Source organism: Ranitomeya imitator, chromosome 6 (genome assembly GCF_032444005.1).
Source record: "Ranitomeya imitator isolate aRanImi1 chromosome 6, aRanImi1.pri, whole genome shotgun sequence".
NCBI classification, from domain to species: Eukaryota; Metazoa; Chordata; class Amphibia; order Anura; family Dendrobatidae; genus Ranitomeya; species Ranitomeya imitator.
In genome coordinates, this window is record NC_091287.1 from 528,452,128 (window position 1) to 528,474,356 (window position 22,229).

Sequence of the window (22,229 nt, forward strand, 5' to 3'; positions counted from 1 at the left end):
GAACACAATTCTGTCTGCATATTAAAACATAAATTAAACCCTATACCAAGTGGTGAGGGGGGCTATTTTAGCACGGGATACCCCATAATTAGTGAAAACGGAAGAAAAAAAGAGAAAAATGTATCCCATAAAAATTATATAAAGTTTATTTATAAACAAACTAGTGCATTGAAAATTTTGTAACAAAATTAACATGAAGCGACAAAGTGAATAGATGATTTACGCAGATGTTAAATATTAATAAAGTGCTAGTGCCCATACAGTAATTGTTCCCAGGCCACAAAAGTTATTAATCCATAAACTTTTTGCATAGCATGCATATATATTTCTTAACTAAAGGAATAAGGTGTATACCACTTTAAGGGAGACAAAAAGTGCAAAAGTAAAGCTAAATTCTGCTCTTACCCATTGTATCCACCTGGGACCAGATGCTGTCAGCCCCAACGCGCGTTTCGCGGGGGCTTCCTTCGGGGGCTGTGACACAAAAGGGACTATACTCTTTTATCACTTCACTCTCCTAGACCAACAGGAACTGTATTATTTTATCACTTTACTATCCTAGACCACCAAGGACTGTATTATTTTATCACTTTACTATCCCAGACCACCAGGGACTGTATTATTTTATCACTTTACTATCCTAGACCACCAGGGACTGTATTATTTTATCACTTTACTATCCTAGACCACCAGGGACTGTATTATTTTATCACTTTACTATCCCAGACCACCAGGGACTTTATAATTTTATCACTTTACTATCCTAGACCACCAGGGACTGTATTATTTTATCACTTTACTATCCTAGACCACCAGGGACTGTATTATTTTATCACTTTACTATCCTAGACCACCAGGGACTGTATTATTTTATCACTTTACTATCCTAGACCACCAGGGACTGTATTATTTTATCATTTTACTATCCTAGACCACCAGTAACTGTATTATTTTATCACTTTACTATCCTAGACCACCAGGGACTGTATTATTTTATCACTTTACTATCCCAGACCACCAGGGACTTTATAATTTTATCACTTTACTATCCTAGACCACCAGTAACTATTATTTTATCACTTTACTATCCTAGACCACCAGGGACTGTACTATTTAATCACTTCACTATATTAGGCCCTATACTATTGAAAGGTTATTCCAATTTTAACAAGTTATCACTTATTGTTGATTTCTGGGTGACCCCCGCTGGTCTTGAAAATGGGGATCTGCCGTGCCCAGTTTGAATGAAGTAATTGCTATTTTGGGAAGTCCAGGAGACAATAAGTGGAGGCCATCACTTCATTGAAATGGGGCACTACATATAGATAGGTTATCACTAGTTAAAATGGGAGTAATGTTTTATGCACATCACAATACCCCTAGACCACCAGGGACTGTATTTTGATTCATTTTACTATCCTATACCACCAGGGACTATACTTTTAATCCCTTCATAATGCTAGACCCCCAGAGGCAGACACTATACTATTAAATTATTGCAGACCCCTAAACCATCAGTGGTTTTACAATAAAGCCCTACACAAATCAATAATCTATTTATTACACTCGACCACCAGGGATCTCAAAATTAACCCCCACACTGCTTTAGACCACCAAAGATGTCTCCATTAACACTTTCACCACTCTAGCCCAAGGTGAATGTCAAAATTAACCCCCTCACTGCTCTAAACTCCAAATATGCATCTATTAACTTATTCCATCACTTAGACCTCCAGGTCACAAATAATCTGTAGAGAGATTTCTGGTAATTGCGCTCAATAATCAACCACCCATGTATTTTTTTAAAAAATCCTCTTCAAAAACCATTAAAAAAACACTGGGAAATCTTTCTATTCATTTCTATAGGAAATCCACTTTCCTGTTCACATGAGAGTCTTTCCCCAAACTAGGAACTGTCAAATCAAAAAGCAAAAAAAAATCTAAAAAAATGCTTTAAAAAACCCTCTTCCTGACAAAAGAAAACTCTCCTCCAAAAAATAGCGTCTTTCAAGCTTCAGATTTCACCCATAGTAATGAGAGGGGAAATCAGCGGCAAAAACGCACCTATTTATCCTGCGTTCTTCCTGCCGAAAGAATGCAGCCAATGCTTCCCGTGTGCACAGACCCTTATTCCTAGATTAACCCCTGATTGTATCAGCTCTGACACTCCACAAATCTGCCTGCAGTCAGCAGTAATCGCGGGTATTGCAAAATGAAGCAGAACAGAGAGGTCCATCCTCCGCCATAAATATCCGCTCTGTTTACACCGTCTCCTATTGCAGCTATTGTGGGACAGAGATCTGCAGAAGTTTCTATCGCTCCGGATAAATCCGTGGGTATATTAACATTAACTAGAAAACAAGGCCGGGAGCGGAGCGGAGCGCACCGCCACATGTGACCGCAGCGGAGGCCAAAGACGGCTAATATTAGCATCTGCCCAGAGAAGAGCACAGGGCTCCAAGGTCCAAAAAGCAGAACCTCAGAGACGAGCGCAGCTCTGCAGGAACATGGATCCAAGTAAACTATCTATCTATCTATCTATCTATCTATCTATCTATCTATCTATCTATCTATCATTATCTATTATCTATTATCTATCTATTATCTATCTATTATCTATCTATTATCTATCTATCTATTATCTATCTATTATCTATCATCTCTCTATTATCTATCTATCATCTATCTATCTATCTATTATCTATCTATTATCTATCATCTATCTATTATCTATTATCTATATCTATCTATCTATCTATCTATCTATCTATCTATCTATCTATCTATCATCTGTCTATTATCTATCTATCTAATATATAAAGCTGAATGTGTGTGTGTGTGTGTGTGTGTTTGGCATTGGCATCTGCACCGTCGCAGCTACAGCCACAAAATTTTGCACAGTCACACGTCTGGACCCCGAGAGCGTCATAGGCTATGTTGTGAGGCGAAATTTTAACCCCGCGCTTTCCAATTCACCAAACAATTTTGCCCCTATCTACATAATGGGGAAACAGTGAAAGGAAAAGTGTTGGAGGCAAATTGACAGCTGCCAGATGTGAACAAGGGGGACTTAGAGTGAGAGCGAAGGCGCCAAAGAGTATATACCGTACAGATGCTAAGGTGGGGCCCGACGTGGGATACCCACCACACACAGGGATATGAACACACACACAAAATGCACCACACACTACCACATGCTTGAACACATATACCACCCTCAGCACACATTTCACCACACATACACCACCCTCGCCACATAAAAGTTGAAACACAAAAGTCGCCGCTCAAAACTCACCACGCGCAAAACTCGCCACATGCAAAACTCGCCACACGTGCAAAACTCACCTCATGGAAAACTCGCCACACGCAAAACTTGCACCAGCGGAAAAATTGCCACATGCACAAAAGTTGAAACACATGCAAAAGTTGCCTAACACAAAACTTGCACATACTCAAAACGCACCACACATAAAACTCGCCACGTGCAAAACTCGCCATGCGCAAAACTTGCTGCACACAACCTGCTACACTAATCTGTCACATGCAACTCGACACAAAAAGTTGCTACACGCATGTTGCCACACAAAACTCATCTCACAAAAGTCGCTACATGCATGTCGCCACATGCAACTCAACACACACAACTTGACACATGAAACTCGCCCTAAAGGTACCGTTACACTAAACGACTTACCAACGATCACGACCAGCGATACGACCTGGCCGTGATCGTTGGTAAGTCGTTGTGTGGTCGCTGGGGAGCTGTCACACAGACAGCTCTCTCCAGCGACCAACGATCAGGGGAAAGACTTCGGCATCGTTGAAACTGTCTTCAACGATGCCGAAGTCCCCCTGCAGCACCCGGGTAACCAGGGTAAACATCGGGTTACTAAGTGCAGGACCTTTTTTTGGTCGCTGATCACCCGCTATCATCGCTGGATTGGCGTGTGTGACGCCGATCCAGCGATGTGTTCACTTGTAACCAGGGTAAATATCGAGTTACTAAGCGCAGGGCCGCGCTTGGTAACCCGATATTTACCCTGGTTACCATTGTAAAAGTTAAAAAAAAAAAAAAAAAACAGTACATACTCACATTCCGATGTCTGTCACGTCCCCCGCCGTCAGCTTCCCGCACTGACTGTGTCAGCGCCGGCCGTAAAGCAGAGCACAGTGGTGATGTCACCGCTGTGCTCTGCTTTATGGCCGGCGGCGCTGGATCGGCGTCACACACGCCAATCCAGCGATGACAGCGGGTGATCAGCGACCAAAAAAAAGGTCCTGATCATTCCCCAGCGACCAACGATCTCCAAGCAGGGGCCTGATCGTTGGTCGCTGTCACACATAACGAGATCGTTAGCAGGATCGTTGCTATGTCACAAAAAGCGTGATGTTGCAACGATATCGTTAACGAAATCGTTATGTGTGAAGGTACCTTAAAACACACACAAGTCTGGAATTATCCTTCAAAAATAAAAATCTGATTAATAAGCAGACAAACTACAAGAGCAACAACTGTACCATATAGGAAATATGGCAGCTGTCAGTCACATGTCTATTATGTGTATGTGTGAGCTAATATATACTGCCAGGGGGAGGGCTTCCTGTTGGCTGGGGATTTATCAGGCTGCCAATTTAGCTTACAAATACTGAGGTAAAAATACTGAGCAAATAACGTGTGAACGAGGTCTAATACAGGAGGAGATGACACACAAATATATACTGTGATATCACCTATTGTGAATAAATTATCCTTTGTTATATACTGTATGTAGAGATCTGCTTACATATGCTGCCTCTAAGGACACGTTCAGTATTTGGTCAGTATTTCACATCAGTATTTGTAAGTCAACACCAGGAGTGAGTGTAAAAATTTTCCTCTGATTGTTCCAGTCTATTTTTTATGTGAACTACTGACTAAACACTCAATGTGTGAACGTGCCCTAATAGTGGAAATCACAGATAAGTTCGGATTGCTGCTGTTAGCTCCTTCTCATTCCGGATGCCCAGACAGTGGTTTCCCTGCAATTTGACCAAGGAGTACGAATAGGTTGACATGGCAGCTGGAAGCCCGCTGAAGGCCCTGTGACTGCCATGTTGGTACTCCCGCGAAGCACAGGCACAGGCTGGGCTTCATAGGAGGCTGTCATTTTAGCTCTATACCACAGTTCAGTTCTATTGCTTTATACAGAAGAAGAAATCAGACGATCTCAGGTTCAAGTATCCTAATAACCTAAAGACTTGGACCGGCCCACCACACAACCGATGAATCCCCCGTGGGCCCCTGTGAGGAGAGGCGCCTTTCCCCTGTATATAAGCACTAATGGGCACAATACATTTGATTCTTTATGTAAAGACAAAAGCAGCATTTCTTCACAAAACTACCCAGATTATTATTATATAGATACATTTGTGAATGAGGGTGATGTAATATTTGCGAGTAGCAGAACAGCGGGCCCCAAAAATCAATGTTACTGATGGGCCCTTGGCACCCCAGACCCATACTGCTAAAGAGATTAAAGAAAATATTAATGAATTAAAAAATATATACCAGATTAAAAACACTAAAATTTAAAATCGGCCTTTTCTCCGTCATTAAAATTAAAAATCTGTACTGCAGCATCTATAAATAATTGCTCTAATAAAATATAAAATAATTTAACCCATACTGTAAAAGCCATAAAAAAAGAATAAAAATTATAATGCCAGAATTGCTGGTTATTACTTGCCTCACCTACGCAAAAATATTAAATTAAATTTTGTCAAAACATTATATGTACACAAAAATGTTATCAGGAAAAATATAGGGTTTTTAAAAAAAAAAAAAAAGTCCTAAAAAAGCTGGAAAAATGCAAAAAAAAAGTTCAGGAAATGTCCATAAAAATGTTTAACTTTTTAAGCGGAATTCGGAAAAATGTTTAGGAATTTTGAGTTTTTGCGGATGATTTTGGAGAGTTTCCTACTCAGTTTTTGCTCCAAGAACTCAGGAAAAAGACTCAGTATGAACACATCCGAAGGGGGGGATAATTCTGATGATAGTTTGCCTTTAAGGTATAAACCCACTCAAGCAATAAACTATCAAGAAAATCATTAAGTTCCTATTTGTGATGAAAACTAAGATCAAACCATAATTGAAATTACAAAAATCACAAAAGCTTTCGTTCTTTTTAAATTGCCTTGTAAAACCTTTATGGTCCTTATAAAGTTACTAGAAAAAGAAAAATCTAGCCCGTAGCCCAAATGATTACTGAAACTTGAGAAAGTGGATTGTTTCCTATAAAATCCCATAACGGGAGATTTTGTGAGAAGTTTCACATTTTGTGACTTGCTCTAAGTTCATCATATCTTATAATGAATGAGACTCAGAATATTACTTTATTTTTATAGGCTGGAAGAAGATAAGAGGACTTCTGCTCCAGTGTGGCTGCTGACATGGCCTCTCTCCAATACAAGTTATTGCGTTTCATTTGTTGGGAGCTTTTCTAATTGGAATATTTGAGGCAATATGGATGGCAAAACCAGTGAAGTCCTACTCTTTCATGATAAAGTGTTCTCCAGCGACTTATTGAGGCAGCTGAACAAGTTCAGAGAATCCAGGTTGCTTACTGACGTTACCATTTGTAGTGATAACTGCGAATTCCCTTGCCATAGGAACGTCTTGGCCTCCAGTAGTCCATACTTTAAAGCAATGTTTTGCAATAATTTTAAGGAAAGTACCCAGGACAAGGTGTTTTTGATGGGAATAGATTCAGACACGCTTCATCGGATTATCGTCTACGTCTACACGGGGGAGATCCTCATAACGTTGGACAACGTCTTCAGTCTCATTCAAGGTGCTTCACTTTTACAGTATGAAAAACTATTGGGAACTTGCTCGAAATTCCTCCAGGACCAAATGACTCCTCAAAATTGTTTAAGTATGATCAGACTTTCTGAATTCTTTAGCTGTAAGAACCTCAAAGAGAAGGCTAGACGAATGGCTTTGCAATACTTTAAAGACGTGTCCATTTCCGAAGATCTGAAGGATCTCGGAGTCTCGGAACTGTTGGACTATATTGGAGATGATGATCTTTGTGCTGAAGAAGAACAAGTGTTTGAGGCTCTAATGACTTGGATAAGACACAATGAACATGGTCGAAGGTGCTACATACAAGAATTATTTCAAAAAGTCAGGCTCCAGTATGTCCATCCAACTTTTCTTTTCCATTTCATTGCCAATGAACCTTTGATCCAGTCTTCGGCGTCTTGCCGGAGATTGTTAGAATCAGCCTGTAGAGTATTATTTGCTCATAACACATCCATCTCCCCTGATATCAAGCCAATATGTCATGTCCCACGTCGATTTTCTCATCAAGAATTCCTCATCAACATAGGAGGCCGAAAGGACAACCAGCAGACGACACGAGACGTCTTGCTGTATAATGAGAAAACCAATCAGTGGTTGAGGCTTGCAAAGTTGCCGACACGTCTACATAAGGCTTCGGCAGTTGGATTGCATGGTAATGTGTATGTCCTAGGTGGGCTATCCATTGGCAACAAAGAGAACATTGTCACATCAAGTGTTTTCATACTGTCCCTAAAATTAAATCAGTGGCGCAAAGGTGAACCCATGCTTGTTCCGAGATACTCCCACAAGAGTATCGGGTACAGAAACTATATCATCTCAATAGGAGGGATTGGAGCAAAACAACAAATTCTTAGCTCAGTGGAGAGGTTTGATAGCATTTATAACTCCTGGGAGGAAATGGCTAGTATGCCAGTCGCTGTCCTCCATCCTGCAGTAGCTGCGAAAGATGAAAGAATATATCTTTTTGGTGGAGAGGATGTGATGCAGAATCCAGTCCGGCTTATACAGGTAATTCATGAAATTCCTATGGAACCTAATAACTATGCCACCAAGAGTAAAAGATTCCATGCTTGCCTTCTGCTCCATCGGCGGCACTCCGACCGTTTTTACTGGACCAGAAGTGATAACTGACAGCTGAGACCACTGACTTTCTGCAAGGTCAGGATACTGGAAAAGTCAATATTATTGGAGTGGCAGTGCCAGCTCTGGCAGCGGTGAGGCGGCAGCTCTGGCAGCGGTGAGACAGCGGCTCTGGCGGCGGTGAGACGGCGGCTCTGGCGGCGGTGAGGCGGCTGCTTGGTTATTGTAGGCTGTAGGCTTTCCTGAAGAGATGGGTTTTCAGGTTCCATCTGAAGGATCCGAGGGTGGTGGATAATCGGACGTGTTGAGGCATGGAATTCCAGAGGATGGGGGATATTCGGTAGAAGTCTTGGAGGCGGTTGTATGAGGAACGAATAAGTGTGGAGGAGAGTAGGAGGTCTTGGGAGGATCGAAGATTACGTGAGGGAAGATAGTGGGAGATTAGTTCAGAGATATACGGAGGGGACAGGTTGTGGATGGCTTTGTAGATCAGTGTTAGTAGTTTGAACTGGATTCGTTGGGGAATTGGGAGCCAGTGGAGGGATTTGCAGAGGGGAGAAGCAGGGGAGTAGCGAGGAGAGAGGTGGACCAGCCGGGAGGCAGAGTTTAGGACAGACTGGAGTGGTGCAAAAGAGTTAGCTGGGAGGCCACAGAGGAGAGTGTTGCAGTAATCGTGGTGGGAGATGATGAGAGCATGCACAAGAGTTTTGGTAGATTGTGGGCTGAGGAAGGAACGGATTCTAGCAATATTTTTGAGTTGGAGGCGACAGGAGGTGGCAAGAGCTTGGACGTGAGGTTTGAAGGACAGGGCAGAGTCGATAGTTACCCCGAGACAGCGGATTTCAGGTGCGGGTGAGAGCGTGATGCCATTTACCATAATAGATAGATCAGGTAGGGGGGATACGTCAGGTGGGGGAAAGATGATGAATTCGGTTTTGTCTACATTGAGTTTAAGGAAGCGAGAAGTGAAGAAGGAGGATATGGCTGACAGACACTTCGGGATTCTGGACAGCAGAGAGGTGACATCTGGGCCAGAGAGGTAGATCTGAGTGTCGTCCGCATACATTGAATGATATGGTTTCTCCCAATACACACAAAGTCAGAAGAGAAGTTGGCTGTGACCCATGCCGATGATTATGCTGCTGTATAGTAACCCTATATTGCATTGCCTTATGGGGAGAGTATTCTCGATTTTATGACTTTGATGTCATTTGAAAACTTTTAAGAGGTATAGTATAGTCCCATAGATTTTTAGAAAGTGCTATGTTATGGCCCCATATTCTTCCACAGCTTCTTTCCTGACTCCCAGACAGTCTCTGTAAATTGAATGTGACCACTGTAGCCAATTACAGGTGGTCCGGTTTTACAACGACTTTTTGAAGAGGGTAAATGTAACACCCCAGGTAACCAGTTGTTACAGTGATGTTGCCTTCCTTTCGGGGAGGGCGATATCATGCTTGGAGGCAAGGAGGATTCCCTTTATCAGGTAACGCACCTACATACAACACATTCTGAATCCAGGCCAGAAGAGGGAGCTCTGAACCCTGATTCAGGCGAGCTTCCCCAGCTTTAAGTGTTCTGGTCTGGAGGAAGAGTTAGTTCAGTCTGGAGCAGACAGTGAAGGGAGAAGAGTAGAGAGCAGACAGCGGAGCCGTGCAGCCAGGACTGAGCTGCAGCTCCAGGAAAGGAAGTGAACCCGGGGGTTTGAATGTAGTGAAGCATCAGAGGAAAGAAGCAACAGGAGGAGGAATGGGGCTCAGAGTGGAACTGTGACCGGGCACCCTCTGAGCTGAAGCGCAGGAACTGGGCACCAGGAGCCCAAGGCTGTGTTGTACTCCAGGTCGCATGGCAGAACCGGAGGGCATAGGACTTTATGTTATTTGCCCACACCCCCACCTGAAGGTGCAGCAGTACACTAGGAGCCCGGGTCGTGATAGAGACCCTATAAAAAGGCTCACATTGCCCACCATATAGGTGACTGTCCAAGGACAGGAGAGAGAGGACTTTGCCAGCAAGCTACAGGCAGCAGGGACCTCGCATACGAGCGCGAGTAGGAAGGCTTACGGACCTCACTTGGGAGAGGGATCTACCTTTGCCTCCAGGCCGGCCGGACCACATCACTACCTGTTTCTAGTACCCTGGACTGTGAACTGCTACCACCAGTAAACCAGGTAAAGGCGTTACAACTCTGTGTCCTCCAATTATTTGCTGGCATTCACCATCTCTGCCCAGCACACCGGGAACCCTGGGGACCCCGTTTCACCTGTGGAAAGCGTCACCATTTATGCTGCAGCAACATCACCCCAGAGGACCCCTTTAAGAAGCTTTGGTCCCTACTGACCCAGAACCACAGGTAGCATTACGAACACAAACTTTAATACAAATCCCCTTAAAATACCTTTCCCCTTTAATTGGGCGCCCAGGGCCACGGACCGGATCGCAGCCACCGTGACATCCCCTTTAAGTGCGACAGGACCCGGTACTGAATATCCCCCCATTGCCCTAGCGGGCGACTCATAAACTCTGCAGCAAATCCCCAGCATGAAATCCAGAGTGAATATATTCTGGGTAACCTTAAAGTTACAGTATCTGTTTGAGATAAGGCAAACAGAATATTTCCTACTCTGTAAGGATTTAATTTGATTGTCCCAAATTAGAAAAAAAACATGTTTGCTTCCTTTCGATTCCAGCAAAACACATGGAGATGAACTGTAAAACCATACAGTGTGGCACTCTTTTTGTAAGAAAGCAGCCATGCTTTTTTAATCTTAAAAAACTCCTTGAAACAGAGACCAATCTAAACAAGTGGTAGGGATAATAAATCGAATTCTAGACCTTCCGGAGCTGTATACTGGGTCTAGCATCCAGAACATTAGGGAGGAGCTATAATCTTTGAGTCTGCTTTGAGCCAATCAGCATTGACTCGAGTGTTCTCATCAACGCTAATTGTCTGGAAGCATGTGATTGACAGGGTTCTCCTACCAAATCCTTTTTAAGTTGGATTCCTTCCTCTGAGACATTATAGATATGACTAGAGACAGTATATATTACTGAATATGTGATAATAAATTATTGTTCTTATATCTTAGGTTTATCATGTTTTCAGAAACATGTGGTTCAGGATGGAGACCAGAATGGTAAAAAACGTATGCGCCCCAGCCGTTGTTGTTGGGGAAAAGATTATAATAATCGGAGGTGAGTTCTTAATTAAATGTTTCAACACATTGGCTATGAAATGAGTTTTAACAGAACTCTTGAGAATCATCGAAACATGTTTTTCCAGAAGTATAAATTAAGCCCCCGTAATGGCAGCTTATGCACCTCAATTGCACCAATCAGACTGCCTCTCAGGAACCGTGCTAGAAAAATGCTGCCATAATACAGTAATAGCGAGATGCCTCTTATATTCAGTGCTAGTAGACAGCCTTCCATGAACAACAGTGCCCCCAATCAACAGTACAGCCGTCAGAGTGCCGCCAATCAATCCTTATCAGTGAAATACCTTCATTCACACAGACAAAGATATATGTTGTGGTCAAATATAAATTTATGGCACCTGTGCTCAGGGCTGGGACAAAGTATTTTGGTGCCATAGACAGATGAAGCCAATGGCACCCACCCCAAAGCAAAGGAATGGCTCAGAGACTAGGGTAACAGGACTAAAGATGGGCGAACCTGAACAGTAAAGTTCGGTATCCGTACTGAACCCCTACTGTTCGGGCACTGACACCGAACACTGACTTCACCATGAATGGCATGACAGCGTGGCAAACACTGCTTCTGATCGGCGGTAAAATCATAACCACCAGGCAGCCGCAGTTCCCACGCTGTCAAATGACAGTGTGAGCATGCAGCTGTGATCAGAGGCATAAAGTTTACCTCCGGTCACTAGTGTCAGCTGATGGGACTACTGCTCCTATCAGCCAACTCCTGCTGCCGCTAATAACAGTGAGAGTAGGAGCAGCTGATAGAAGTATTCAGCAGGTGGCGCCTGCACTGTAAATAAATAATTTAAAAAAAAAATGGTGTGGGTTCCCCTGTATTTTTAATAACCAGCCAGGCAAAACTCACAGCTTGGGGCTGCAACCCTCAGCTGTCAACGTTAGCAAGGCTGGTTATCAAGAATAGAGGGGTCCCCACGCCATATTTTAAATTATTTAAATAAATAATTTAAAAAAATGGCATGGGTCCTTCCCATTTTTGACAACCAGCCTTGCTAAAGCAGACAACTTGGAGCTGGTATTCTCAGGCTGGTAAAGGGCCATAGATATTGCCCCCCCCCAGCCTAAAAATAGCAGCCCACAGCTGCCCAGAAAGGCAAGTGGGGTTCATATTTGTAGGGTTGATGTCACCTTTGTATTGTCCGGTGACATCAAGCCCATGGCTCAGTAAACTAACCTTATTCCCATTCCACTGAATCCCTCGTCTATTTTAATAAAGCAAAGCTAAAAAACAACAATATCATCACATGTCCATCGCAGCAGCTCATTTATCAGTGGTTCACAGCCTGGATGGTCCCATCTTGGCACCATCCAGGTTGAAAACTATTAATCCTCAGACATGGATTACGGCATGGGACAGAATGTTGGATAGGTGAGGGATATTGTTGTTTATTTTAGCTCTCTTACATGAGAAGATGGCTTCAGTAGAATGGGTGTTAGGTGAGTATTTTATTTTTAAATAGAAATGCAAATGTGTGTTTTGTTTTATTTCAAATAAAGGACTTTATACTTGCTGTGTCTTACAACTATAGGATTAGTAATGGATAGGTGTCTTATAGACGCTTTTCCATTACTATTCCGTGGGCTTGATGTCACTGAACGATACAAAGGTGACATCAACCCCACAAATATGAACACCCAAATGCAAATGTGTGTTTTGTTTTATTTCAAATAAAGGACTTTATACTTGCTGTGTCTTACTACTATAAGATTAGTTATGGATAGGTGTCTTATAGACGTCTCTCCATTACTAATCCGTGGGCTTGATGTCACCGAACAATACAAAGGTGACATCAACCTCACAAATATGAACCCCACTTGCCACAACTATAGGGCAAGTGAGAAGAGGCAGGCAAAACACCAGAATTGGCACATCTAATAGATCCGCCTTTCCAGGGTGGCTGCGGGCTGCTGTTGTTTAGGCTAGGGGGTCACTATCCATGGCCCCTTACCAGCCTGAGAATTGCTTTAGCAAGGCTAGTTGTCAAAAATGGAGGTGGACAGCATAACATTTTTTTTAGATTAAAAATCTAAGTGGGGACCTCTCCATTCTTGATAACCAGCCTTGCTAACGCTGACAGCTAAGGGTTGCAGCCCCCAGCTGTGAGTTTTGCCTGGCTGGTTATCAAAAATACAGGGGAACCCATGCCGTTTTTTTTTTACTATTTATTTACAGTGCTGGCTGATGAATACTCCCATCAGCCGCCACCAGCTCTCGCTGTTATTAGCGGCAGCATGCATCGGCTGATGGGAGCAGTAGTCATCTGACATTAGTGACAGGAGGTAAACTTTATACCTCCGATCACAGCTGCGTGGGACAAAAGACAGTGTGGGAACCGCGGCTGTCTGATGATTTTAACGCCGATCAGAAGCGGTGTTTGTCATGCTGTCATGCAGATGACAGTGTGGCAAACACTTGATGTTCGGTACCCAAACCCAACCTTTTTGTAACTGTTCTGCTGGACCCGAACATCCAGGTGTCCTTCCTCCTCTAACTATAACCCCTAATGCACCTCTCCCTTCCCCTCCGATGGATTAGTTGGCAAACTCTGATGACCAGTTCCACTAGAATTGTTACCTTTTCACAAAAAAAGTCATCAAAAGTAAAAAAAAAAAAAAAGTGGTGGACTTTAGGGATTTGACTTACCAGGAAGTGCAATTTCATAGTTAGATACAGAATCAATCATTTTTTTGGAGACCACTTACACAACACAGGGGATAAAATAGTGATACTGTATTCATGCCTCACATCCTATATTTTAAATGTAGAACCCAAGGATAGTTTTGGAAACTAATAAAGCATAGCTATAATCGGGCTGTTTGGTTTCAATTAAGGTGTCCAGAATTTGGCAGATATCCGAATGGAAAATACACAGACCCTGATGGGATACGTCTGAAGGTTTTTGTGTCCGTCATGTGAAAATCACAGCTTGCACAAAACGGATGGTGGTTGTGATGATGTATTCTGGTTCTGGTGACATATTCATCAAATCAACAAAAATCATCATTGGTATATATTTAAAGCACCAGAGCTATCAATAGTATATAAATATGGCACCAGAAACATCATCAGTAAATAAATACATCACCAGAACCACCTTAAGTACATGAATATGTCACCAGAACCACCATTAGCACATGAATGCATTACCAGATCCACCATCAGTGCATGAATACATCAACAGACCCACCATCAATACTTGACTACATCACCAGAACCACCATCAGTAAATTAATATGTCACCAGAACCTTCATCAGTACATGAATATGTCACCAGAACCACCATGAGTACACGAATGCATGACCAGAAGCAAGAGTACTTGAATACAAGAACCAAGCTTAGTACATCTATCAATTGTAAAATCAAGTCAGCAACATAAACAATTGTATTGCATGAACCTAGAACTCCCAGTATGTTCTTAACAATGTTAAGGACATACTGGGAGTTCATATTAACAGCCATCATCAGACCGTGGACCATACAGGAACCACAGCACTGATGAGAATTAGTCAGTATCACAAATAAATGTTTATATCCAGGTACTGGATATATCCTGGAGTTGTCACTTTCTTTTCATCTCCATCTTGTCTGGATGTCATGATTACTTTTCACATCCACAGCTAGTCTCTGCAGACCTCACTCTGCTCCGGTCTTTTGAAGCACATCCCCACACAGTGGTCTTAAAAATAAGAGTGTTATTAAAATGCAGAAAATATCTGTTCTATTTATGACCTCCTATGGTATATGACATCCACTCTGTCTGCCATTATCAGTTATAACCGCGACACCATTTGCCCTTATGAACCACGGTCTATATCATAGCTGTCACCACTCTAATTTTCCATTACACTTTTTATATCTCCACACTGCCCCCCTGCCATGCTAACCCCTCTCCATATTGTGCCTCCATTTCACTCTGTCCCCTCTCCATATCCATTCAATGCCCCTTTTCACACCATGCCCTCATATTACCCACTACGCTGTCCACTTCAAACTGTAACCAATATGATGGTCACCACAGCCTCCCATACGGTATGATATCTACAACAAGCCGCCAATATATAGTATAGTCACCACCACAGCCCCCCATATATAGTATGATGTCCACCACAGACTCCCATAAATAGTATGATGTCCAAAACAGCCCCAATGTATACTATGATGGCCCCCAGCATACCATACAGTATTATGGCCCACAAACATCACCCCAAACAGTATGATATTCACCACAGCCCCCTATAAAGTGTGGTCACCACAGCCCCCAGTATAATGACCTCCACAGCCTCATATACAGTATGGTCAACACAGCTCCTCATATACTTTGCTGTCCCCACGCACAGCCCCTCATTACATGGCCCAAATGCACAGCACCTCATTTCATGGCTCTCGAAACAACCTCTAATTTAATGGCCCCTGCACTACCTCTCACTTTATGCTCTCCTGCACAGCCCCTCATTTCAAACCTCCCTGCATAGCCCCTTATTTTATGCCCCCCTGACAGCCCCTCATTTTTCCCCCTCTGCACAGCCACTCAATTTGTTACACCCATCTGCACAGCCCCTCATTTTATCCCTCCTGTCGACAGCCTCTGAATTTATCCCCACATCAGCACAGTCCCTTATTTTATTCTCCCCCAACAGCACAGCCCTTCATTTTATCCCTCCATCAGCACATCCTCTCATTTTATCGCCCATCAGCACAACCCTTCATTTTATCCCCCATCAGCACAGTCTCTTATTTTATTTCCCCATCAGCAAAGCAACTCATTTTATTCCCTCCATCAGCGCAGCCCTTCATTTTATCTCCTCATCATCACAGGCTCTCATTTTATTCCCCCCAGCATAGCCTCCCATTTTATTCCCCCTGCATAGCCTGTTATTTTATTTTCCCCTCTGCACAGCCCCTCAGTTTATTCCCCCCATCTGCACAGCCCCTCATTTTATCACCCCTCTGCACAGCCTGTCAGTTAATCCCTCTCATCAGCACCGCCTCTCATTTTATTCCCCCATCAGCACAGCCCCTTATTTTATCCTCCCCATAAGCACAGCTCCTCATTTTATCCCCCATCAGCATAGCCCCTCATTTTATTCCCCCATCTGCACAACTCCTCATTTTATCCCCCCATCAGCACAGCTTCGCATTTTATCCTCCATCTGCACAACCCCTCATTTTATTACCACATCAGCACATACCCTCATTTTATTGCCCCCAGCACAGCCCTTCATTTTACCCCCCATCTGCACAGCCCCTAATTTTACCGCCCACCCTCCCATGCACAGTAATATGAGACTGAAAGAAAACAAAAGTGATTAGGAAGATGCCTCCACCTTGATGTTATCATCCGCCCACTTGGAAACAGAAGATATAGGATCACTCTTCAAACTAGTCTCTTTAAAAACATGTCCTCGAGATGGGAAGGTTCCTGGGTACAGGTCATTGGAACAGTCATCGGAACTAAGTGGAGATATTGCCTCCGATTCCCCTCTATCAGAGACGTCAGTACACAATGAACTAACATCTAGTAGACCTGATGGAGAAGATGGCAACTCTGGCGGAAGCCAGGAAATAAAGCGACCAGACACCTCTTTTGACATGACTGTCCCCAACGAGGCACCTCACTGAATGCTCAATCTAGAATTGGCTCATGAGTAATCAGACAGCACATAGAAAACAATCTTCTCCGAATGCAATGCTCAGATCTGGAGATCTACTGGTTCCGTGAAGACTTGAAGAACTTCGGATTAATCCTTTCCTTTGATGGATGATGCCCTCAGCAGATTCTGGAGGCGTCGATTGGGACTCTCATCTGATCCACCACAGCCAGTTGCAGGAAATATCCCGTCAAACCCGAGTCAAAATAAGTCTATAGGACACGAACACATTCAAAGTCAGTATTTCTACTCTGAGCTAGGGAAGCTTCACCTACTGGTCCTAGGTTTTGTAGTTTTTTAGACCTTTCTGAAGAGCAACAAATGAAATGTTCTGTGCTACCACAGCCGTAGCATACCCCCTTGGCACTACCACGTTCTAGCTCCTGCACTACCAGCCTAACACGATCGACCTGCATTGGTTCAGAATAGATAGCAGTCTCTGGAAACTGGGAAACAAGCCTCCTCTGGAAGGACGGAGCCAAATGCGACAGACCAATCTCACTGGTCACCCCATAAACAACTCCAAACAGAATATCTAAAAATCATATTTTTACAATAAAAACAAAAGCTGGACATCTCGTGACACTTATGTTGGGATGTGTTGACTTGAGAAAAGGTAAAAAAGTGAATCTCACACACGATTTGTGGGAGACTAATCTGCTTGACAGAGAGTGTTGACTCCCAGATAATATGAGAAAAGAGGGTAAAATAAAGTCAAACAATCTTTATACTTGTATTATGGGGGTGTAGAGAATAAAATAAAAAATGGGGTACATAAGACAGGAGAGACTGATCTTGCAAATCCCCTTAAAGGGTTGTTTTCATGATTGATTTTCAGGAGCTCATTGCTTCTCAGCATCCCTTCTTTCTGTTACCTGTGGTGGCAGTATGGAAGACTGATAGTTTGGAGCAACGACATTGTCGCGCTACTGGCCCAAACTGTGCGGTCTTCCATGCTCTAAAGAGCAAAGGGGGTCTGAAGCTAGCCATATCCAATGATCTATCAAGCTTTAGAGCAGCGCTTGCAAGATTTATAGCAAAGAGCTTGTGAGTGCTAACTCCTTGACTAGGAAACCAGCCACTTCTGATAGACTACAGCGGTGGCCATTAACTCAGGCAACGAGCAGTAGACTATAGAATTAAAAACACCTTCGTTCGTGAGGATGGAGAAGGTTTTTAATAATTTTTTTGTTTTTACAAGAGCTCTCCAGATTGCATTTCACATCTGTCCATACTACATCATTGGCTGTAAAAAGTATTTTTTATAGGTGGAATTATAGTTTCAGCTTCAGATGTGACTTAAATATATAATATCAGTAGTAGAAAATGACTCCATAAAAGCTTCAAAATAAAATCAAAATTTGGATATTCTGCTCCATATAACACCATTTACATTACCGTTTATGCCATTAACTTTTCACCAGATCTGATCTGACGTTTTTTGTTCCAGGTTACACCAGAAGAATTATTGCCTACGATATGATGCAAAATACATTTGCCAAATGTGCCGACATGAAGGACAGACGAATGCACCATGGCGCCACCGTCCTGCAGAATAAAATTTACGTAACAGGCGGCCGGTGTCTGACCGTGGACAACACCATTGAGGACTCTGATTCCTTTGACTGCTATGACCCTAATACCGATACATGGACTTCAAAGGGAAAACTGCCCCATAGGTTATTTGACCATGGCTGTCTCACTCTGCAGTGTATCCCTACACAATTTCACTAAGCAAGTACTGTCATTTGGTATGGTCCAAGAATACTTTATGAGCAATGGGACATGTCGTGGCATTTATAGAAAGAACATAACAAAGATCAAAATTGCTGCTCCAAAATGTTGCTTTGTTTTTCTGCCTAGGAGAGAAGGGCGCCTTTTACCATTTCTCTGATGCTTTGAGCATCTCCCATTTTGTAGTTCCCCTATGGAGGAGAGTCCTACACGGGCTTTCACCATCATCATAAGCCAACAAGACGGGACAACCATTGCAATGGTTGCAGACTACACACAAACTCGGTTTGTAGTCTACGAGGAGGTGGAAAGTGTCTGGAAATTGTCCATGTGGCTACTGGCCCTTTCACTGAGGATAGCCTTACAGTCAGTCCCCAGGACAGCTGTCTTTGCTGTCCAGTGATTGTAATCCCAGAGTCTTTGCTATGCTTCACGCATTCGCATGTCATGGTTTGAGCACGGCCTGCGATTCATAGATTGTCTGCGGATCTCCAGACCCAAATTTGACTGTTGAGTTCGGGTCGAGAGACACGCAGCTAGCCAGCACATCATGGTTCGTACACAGAACGTGTTTTACGGACAGCCTTAAAGCCACTAGTAACGTTGAAGAAGTTCTGCAGCGGTTCTGATTACACAAACATAGAAAAGGTGAAAGAGGCAAACATAAGGGGGCAAACAAAGTCAAACATAAAAAGAAAACATAAAAAGAATAGTAAGGTTAAGAAGCTTTATACAAATTATTTTTCTTGATTATTCGAGGCATTGGAGCAATAAACCACAGAATAACAAAGGTGAGCATTCACATAGCACTTAAAAACTTTTTTTGTGGACCTTTTACTTTTTTCCTTGTTTGTTAAGTCGGTACAATTCGATTCGAACGACCCAGCCCATCGGCCATATGAGTTATTTCTGTGAAACCGTGAGAACTAGCTCTTACCTGACGGTATCTGCAGCTTTTTTGTTTAGCAGTCTAACACAAAGGCATGGTTGCGGCGTGGCCAACATATGAGTTTGCATCAGGCCAGCTAATAAGAGGAGCCATGGGTGTCATTAGGTAAGAGCCGGGTCCTACTGCTCCTGTCCAACGGCCAAAGATTTACTGAGGTGACCGATGGACGAGGTTGTGAGAATCGATTTACACCAACCCTACTTCTCTGTTTTCTATGCTGATGCTACCAAACTTCTTGCGTTTTCGCGTATGAATGAGAGGGATCAAAAGCATGGAGGGTCACAGCCATGTCCAGTAAATGGCTGTGTCCACATTTATATCAAAGAATTTTGGACCCGTAATCCGTGTACCCAAAGCCAATTTTTGGATCATGGAGTTGCTGTTGGTGCAGCTCGTATGTTTTTCCGAGTGCCGCTGCCTATTATCCCGTGAATTACCACATCCAGTTAGACGGAACCATATCTCATCGGACATGATGTACTGCAACTGGTCCAAATGAATTTTTACGAATTTGTCCACCATCCAATTACAGTACTCCAGAGTCTTCTCTTTATCCCTCTCTTTGAACTCTTGCACAATCTGATACTTGAGGTTCCAGGTGGTTATTTCATCTCGACATGTTGTTTTGTTGAAGTGCTCTTGCTAGAATGATTTTTATGTAGACTTCCATGGCTTCGTATAATTCTCATCTGGACATCTGCAACAACCACCACATTTAGTGTCTATGGTTTTGCATTGGCCAGGAGTCCTATGTTCCACAACTTTTGCACCAAACTATATTGCTTTTTACTGGAACAAGATGGTCTGGAAATTGACCAACAGAACAGTAGTGTGAATGATCCTGTGTGTTCACAGGCCTCCAGGTATCATAAAACGCCATGTTGGACACACACACAAACACACAACACTGCTGCCTTAAAATTGTCCGGCTATGGTTATTGTAAGAATATTAACTCATCTTAGTTGCACGTCAATGTCATTAATTTGTCAGCATTTCTACTTATGTACATGTTTTCACGTTTGGTATTCTTTATTCTGGATCAATGCAATAACAAATTAGAAAGTACATTTTTAAATTTATACAACACATATCAACTATCTAATAAAGCGTGTTGGCATCAAACAGGAGAAAATTTGTACTGAATTTGTAATAAAGATTTTTTTTTTCCATAAACTCTATTTTCTCTTTTATTAAGCGACAATCTCTCTTTTTGTCTGTCTGCAATTTCAACCCCAAAAATGTGGTTCTATCAATAAATATCTTCAAAAATTCATTGTATTTAATTTTTTTATTCTATGTATTTGTACCCCTAAAATAATAACCTACCTGGATTGATGGCGATCATTGCTGGCTTGCCTTTATTTACAAATGAGACAACCCTTTTAATCATCATCAGTAACTGTGATAGAAGTTTCTGTTCCCCTATGGTGAATTTCAGAGTACAGTCTATGCAGTTTCATCATACAGGAACTTCTGCTGATTGGATTGGTGACCCCCTTTAGAGAACATAAGGCACAAAATTAACAAGGAGGGAATCACCATGTTATCACATGACCAAACTAAAGAGTAAAAAAATTCCAAGAATTTTCTGATATAAAGGATCAACTAAATTAGGTAATATATAAATTGGGGAACGGTTGCAGAATAAATAAAAATATTGTTGCAGTGCTACCTTAATACAGAAGGTTTGTCTGTTCAGGGTAATCAGCTCTTAGCTAAAGCCAAAAACTGCTTCAAAGTGTCTCTGGAGGACCTGTCCATCAGTAGACAGATAATTACGGTATGTGACGTGAATAGTCATTTTGTAATACTTAATTTGCCCTGTGGGGGCGCTGCTGGAAAATGTAACACTTACTTTCAGCTATTCTTAACAAAAGCCAATAACCAATAGAGATTTCCAATATGGAAAAGCCCTCTAAGCAGTCGTGATCTATCTGTCGCATATGACATAAATGCTTGGTAAGTGCAGCTCTCATATATGTGACCCTTATATCCCCCCGATGTGGGAATAGGAATCTTTGGATAGAACTTGGTCAAAACACTGGTTTGACATTTGTTTTGAACTGGTAAGATAAATCACAAATCCCAGTACAGGAACATTATAGTATATTATTCTGCATCTATAAAGGAGGCAGCAACTGGAAGAATATTGATGCGCGTGTCACACCAATCAGGACACAACAAAGTCATTACACATGAGTCGCCCGCCTGGGCCGTGGAGTACTCGGTACCGGGTCCGGTCTTACAGGGGGGTGTCACAGTGGCTGCAACCCGGTCTGTGGCCCTGGGCGCCCATTTAAAAGGGAGCGGTCATTTAAGGGATATGGTGAAAGTCAATTGTTGTGACACCACCTGTGGATCTCGGTCATTAGGGACCGACGCCGTGTAAAGGGGTCCTCTGGGGTGATGGTACGGTGGCTAGATGGTGGCACTTCCCACAGGTGAAGTGGGGTCCTCAGGACTCCACTGGTGTGTGGCAAGGATGTTGTATGCCGACGAATAAGTAGAGGACACAAGTTGTAAAGTCTTTATCTGGTTTACTGTGGTAGTCCACAGTCCAGGGTACCAGGCACGGATGGTGATGTGGTCCGGCCGGCTTGGAGGTAAAGGTGATCCCTCTTCCAGGTGAGGTCCGTAAGCCTTTCCTACTTGTGCTAAGATGTCGAGGTCCCTGCTGTTTGTAGCTTGCTGGCCAGGAATCCTCTCTCTCCAGTCCTTGGACAGTTGCCTGCATGGTAGGCAGTTTG

The 22,229-nt window shown here is 42.8% G+C and overlaps 1 protein-coding gene across 2 annotated transcripts; it reads left to right on the forward strand.

Moving 5' to 3' along the window:
- The first annotated feature begins 2,274 nt into the window (after window positions 1-2,274).
- KLHL38 (kelch like family member 38) lies at window positions 2,275-20,652 on the forward strand. 2 transcript variants are annotated; one of them, XM_069731850.1, is made up of 4 exons: window positions 2,275-2,517; window positions 6,385-7,852; window positions 11,014-11,119; window positions 18,249-20,652. In XM_069731850.1, exons 2-4 carry the CDS (start codon window positions 6,503-6,505, stop codon window positions 18,530-18,532), a joined length of 1,740 nt encoding a protein of 579 aa, XP_069587951.1. In that variant the 5' UTR covers window positions 2,275-2,517; window positions 6,385-6,502; the 3' UTR covers window positions 18,533-20,652. The 2 variants fall into 2 exon arrangements, with proteins under 2 accessions (XP_069587951.1, XP_069587952.1); XM_069731851.1 differs by lacking the exon at window positions 2,275-2,517 and having other exon boundaries at window positions 6,368-7,852; window positions 18,249-20,651.
- Window positions 20,653-22,229: the final 1,577 nt, after the last annotated feature.

Bases quoted from the DNA above. Each gene is read 5' to 3' on its own strand.
- KLHL38 (XM_069731850.1), top strand. From the start codon at position 6,503: ATGGATGGCAAAACCAGTGAAGTCCTACTCTTTCATGATAAAGTGTTC. The intron at 7,853-11,013 runs GTAATTCATGAA...CTTATATCTTAG, and splicing joins ATCCAGTCCGGCTTATACAG to GTTTATCATGTTTTCAGAAA. The intron at 11,120-18,248 runs GTGAGTTCTTAA...TTTTTGTTCCAG, and splicing joins AAAGATTATAATAATCGGAG to GTTACACCAGAAGAATTATT.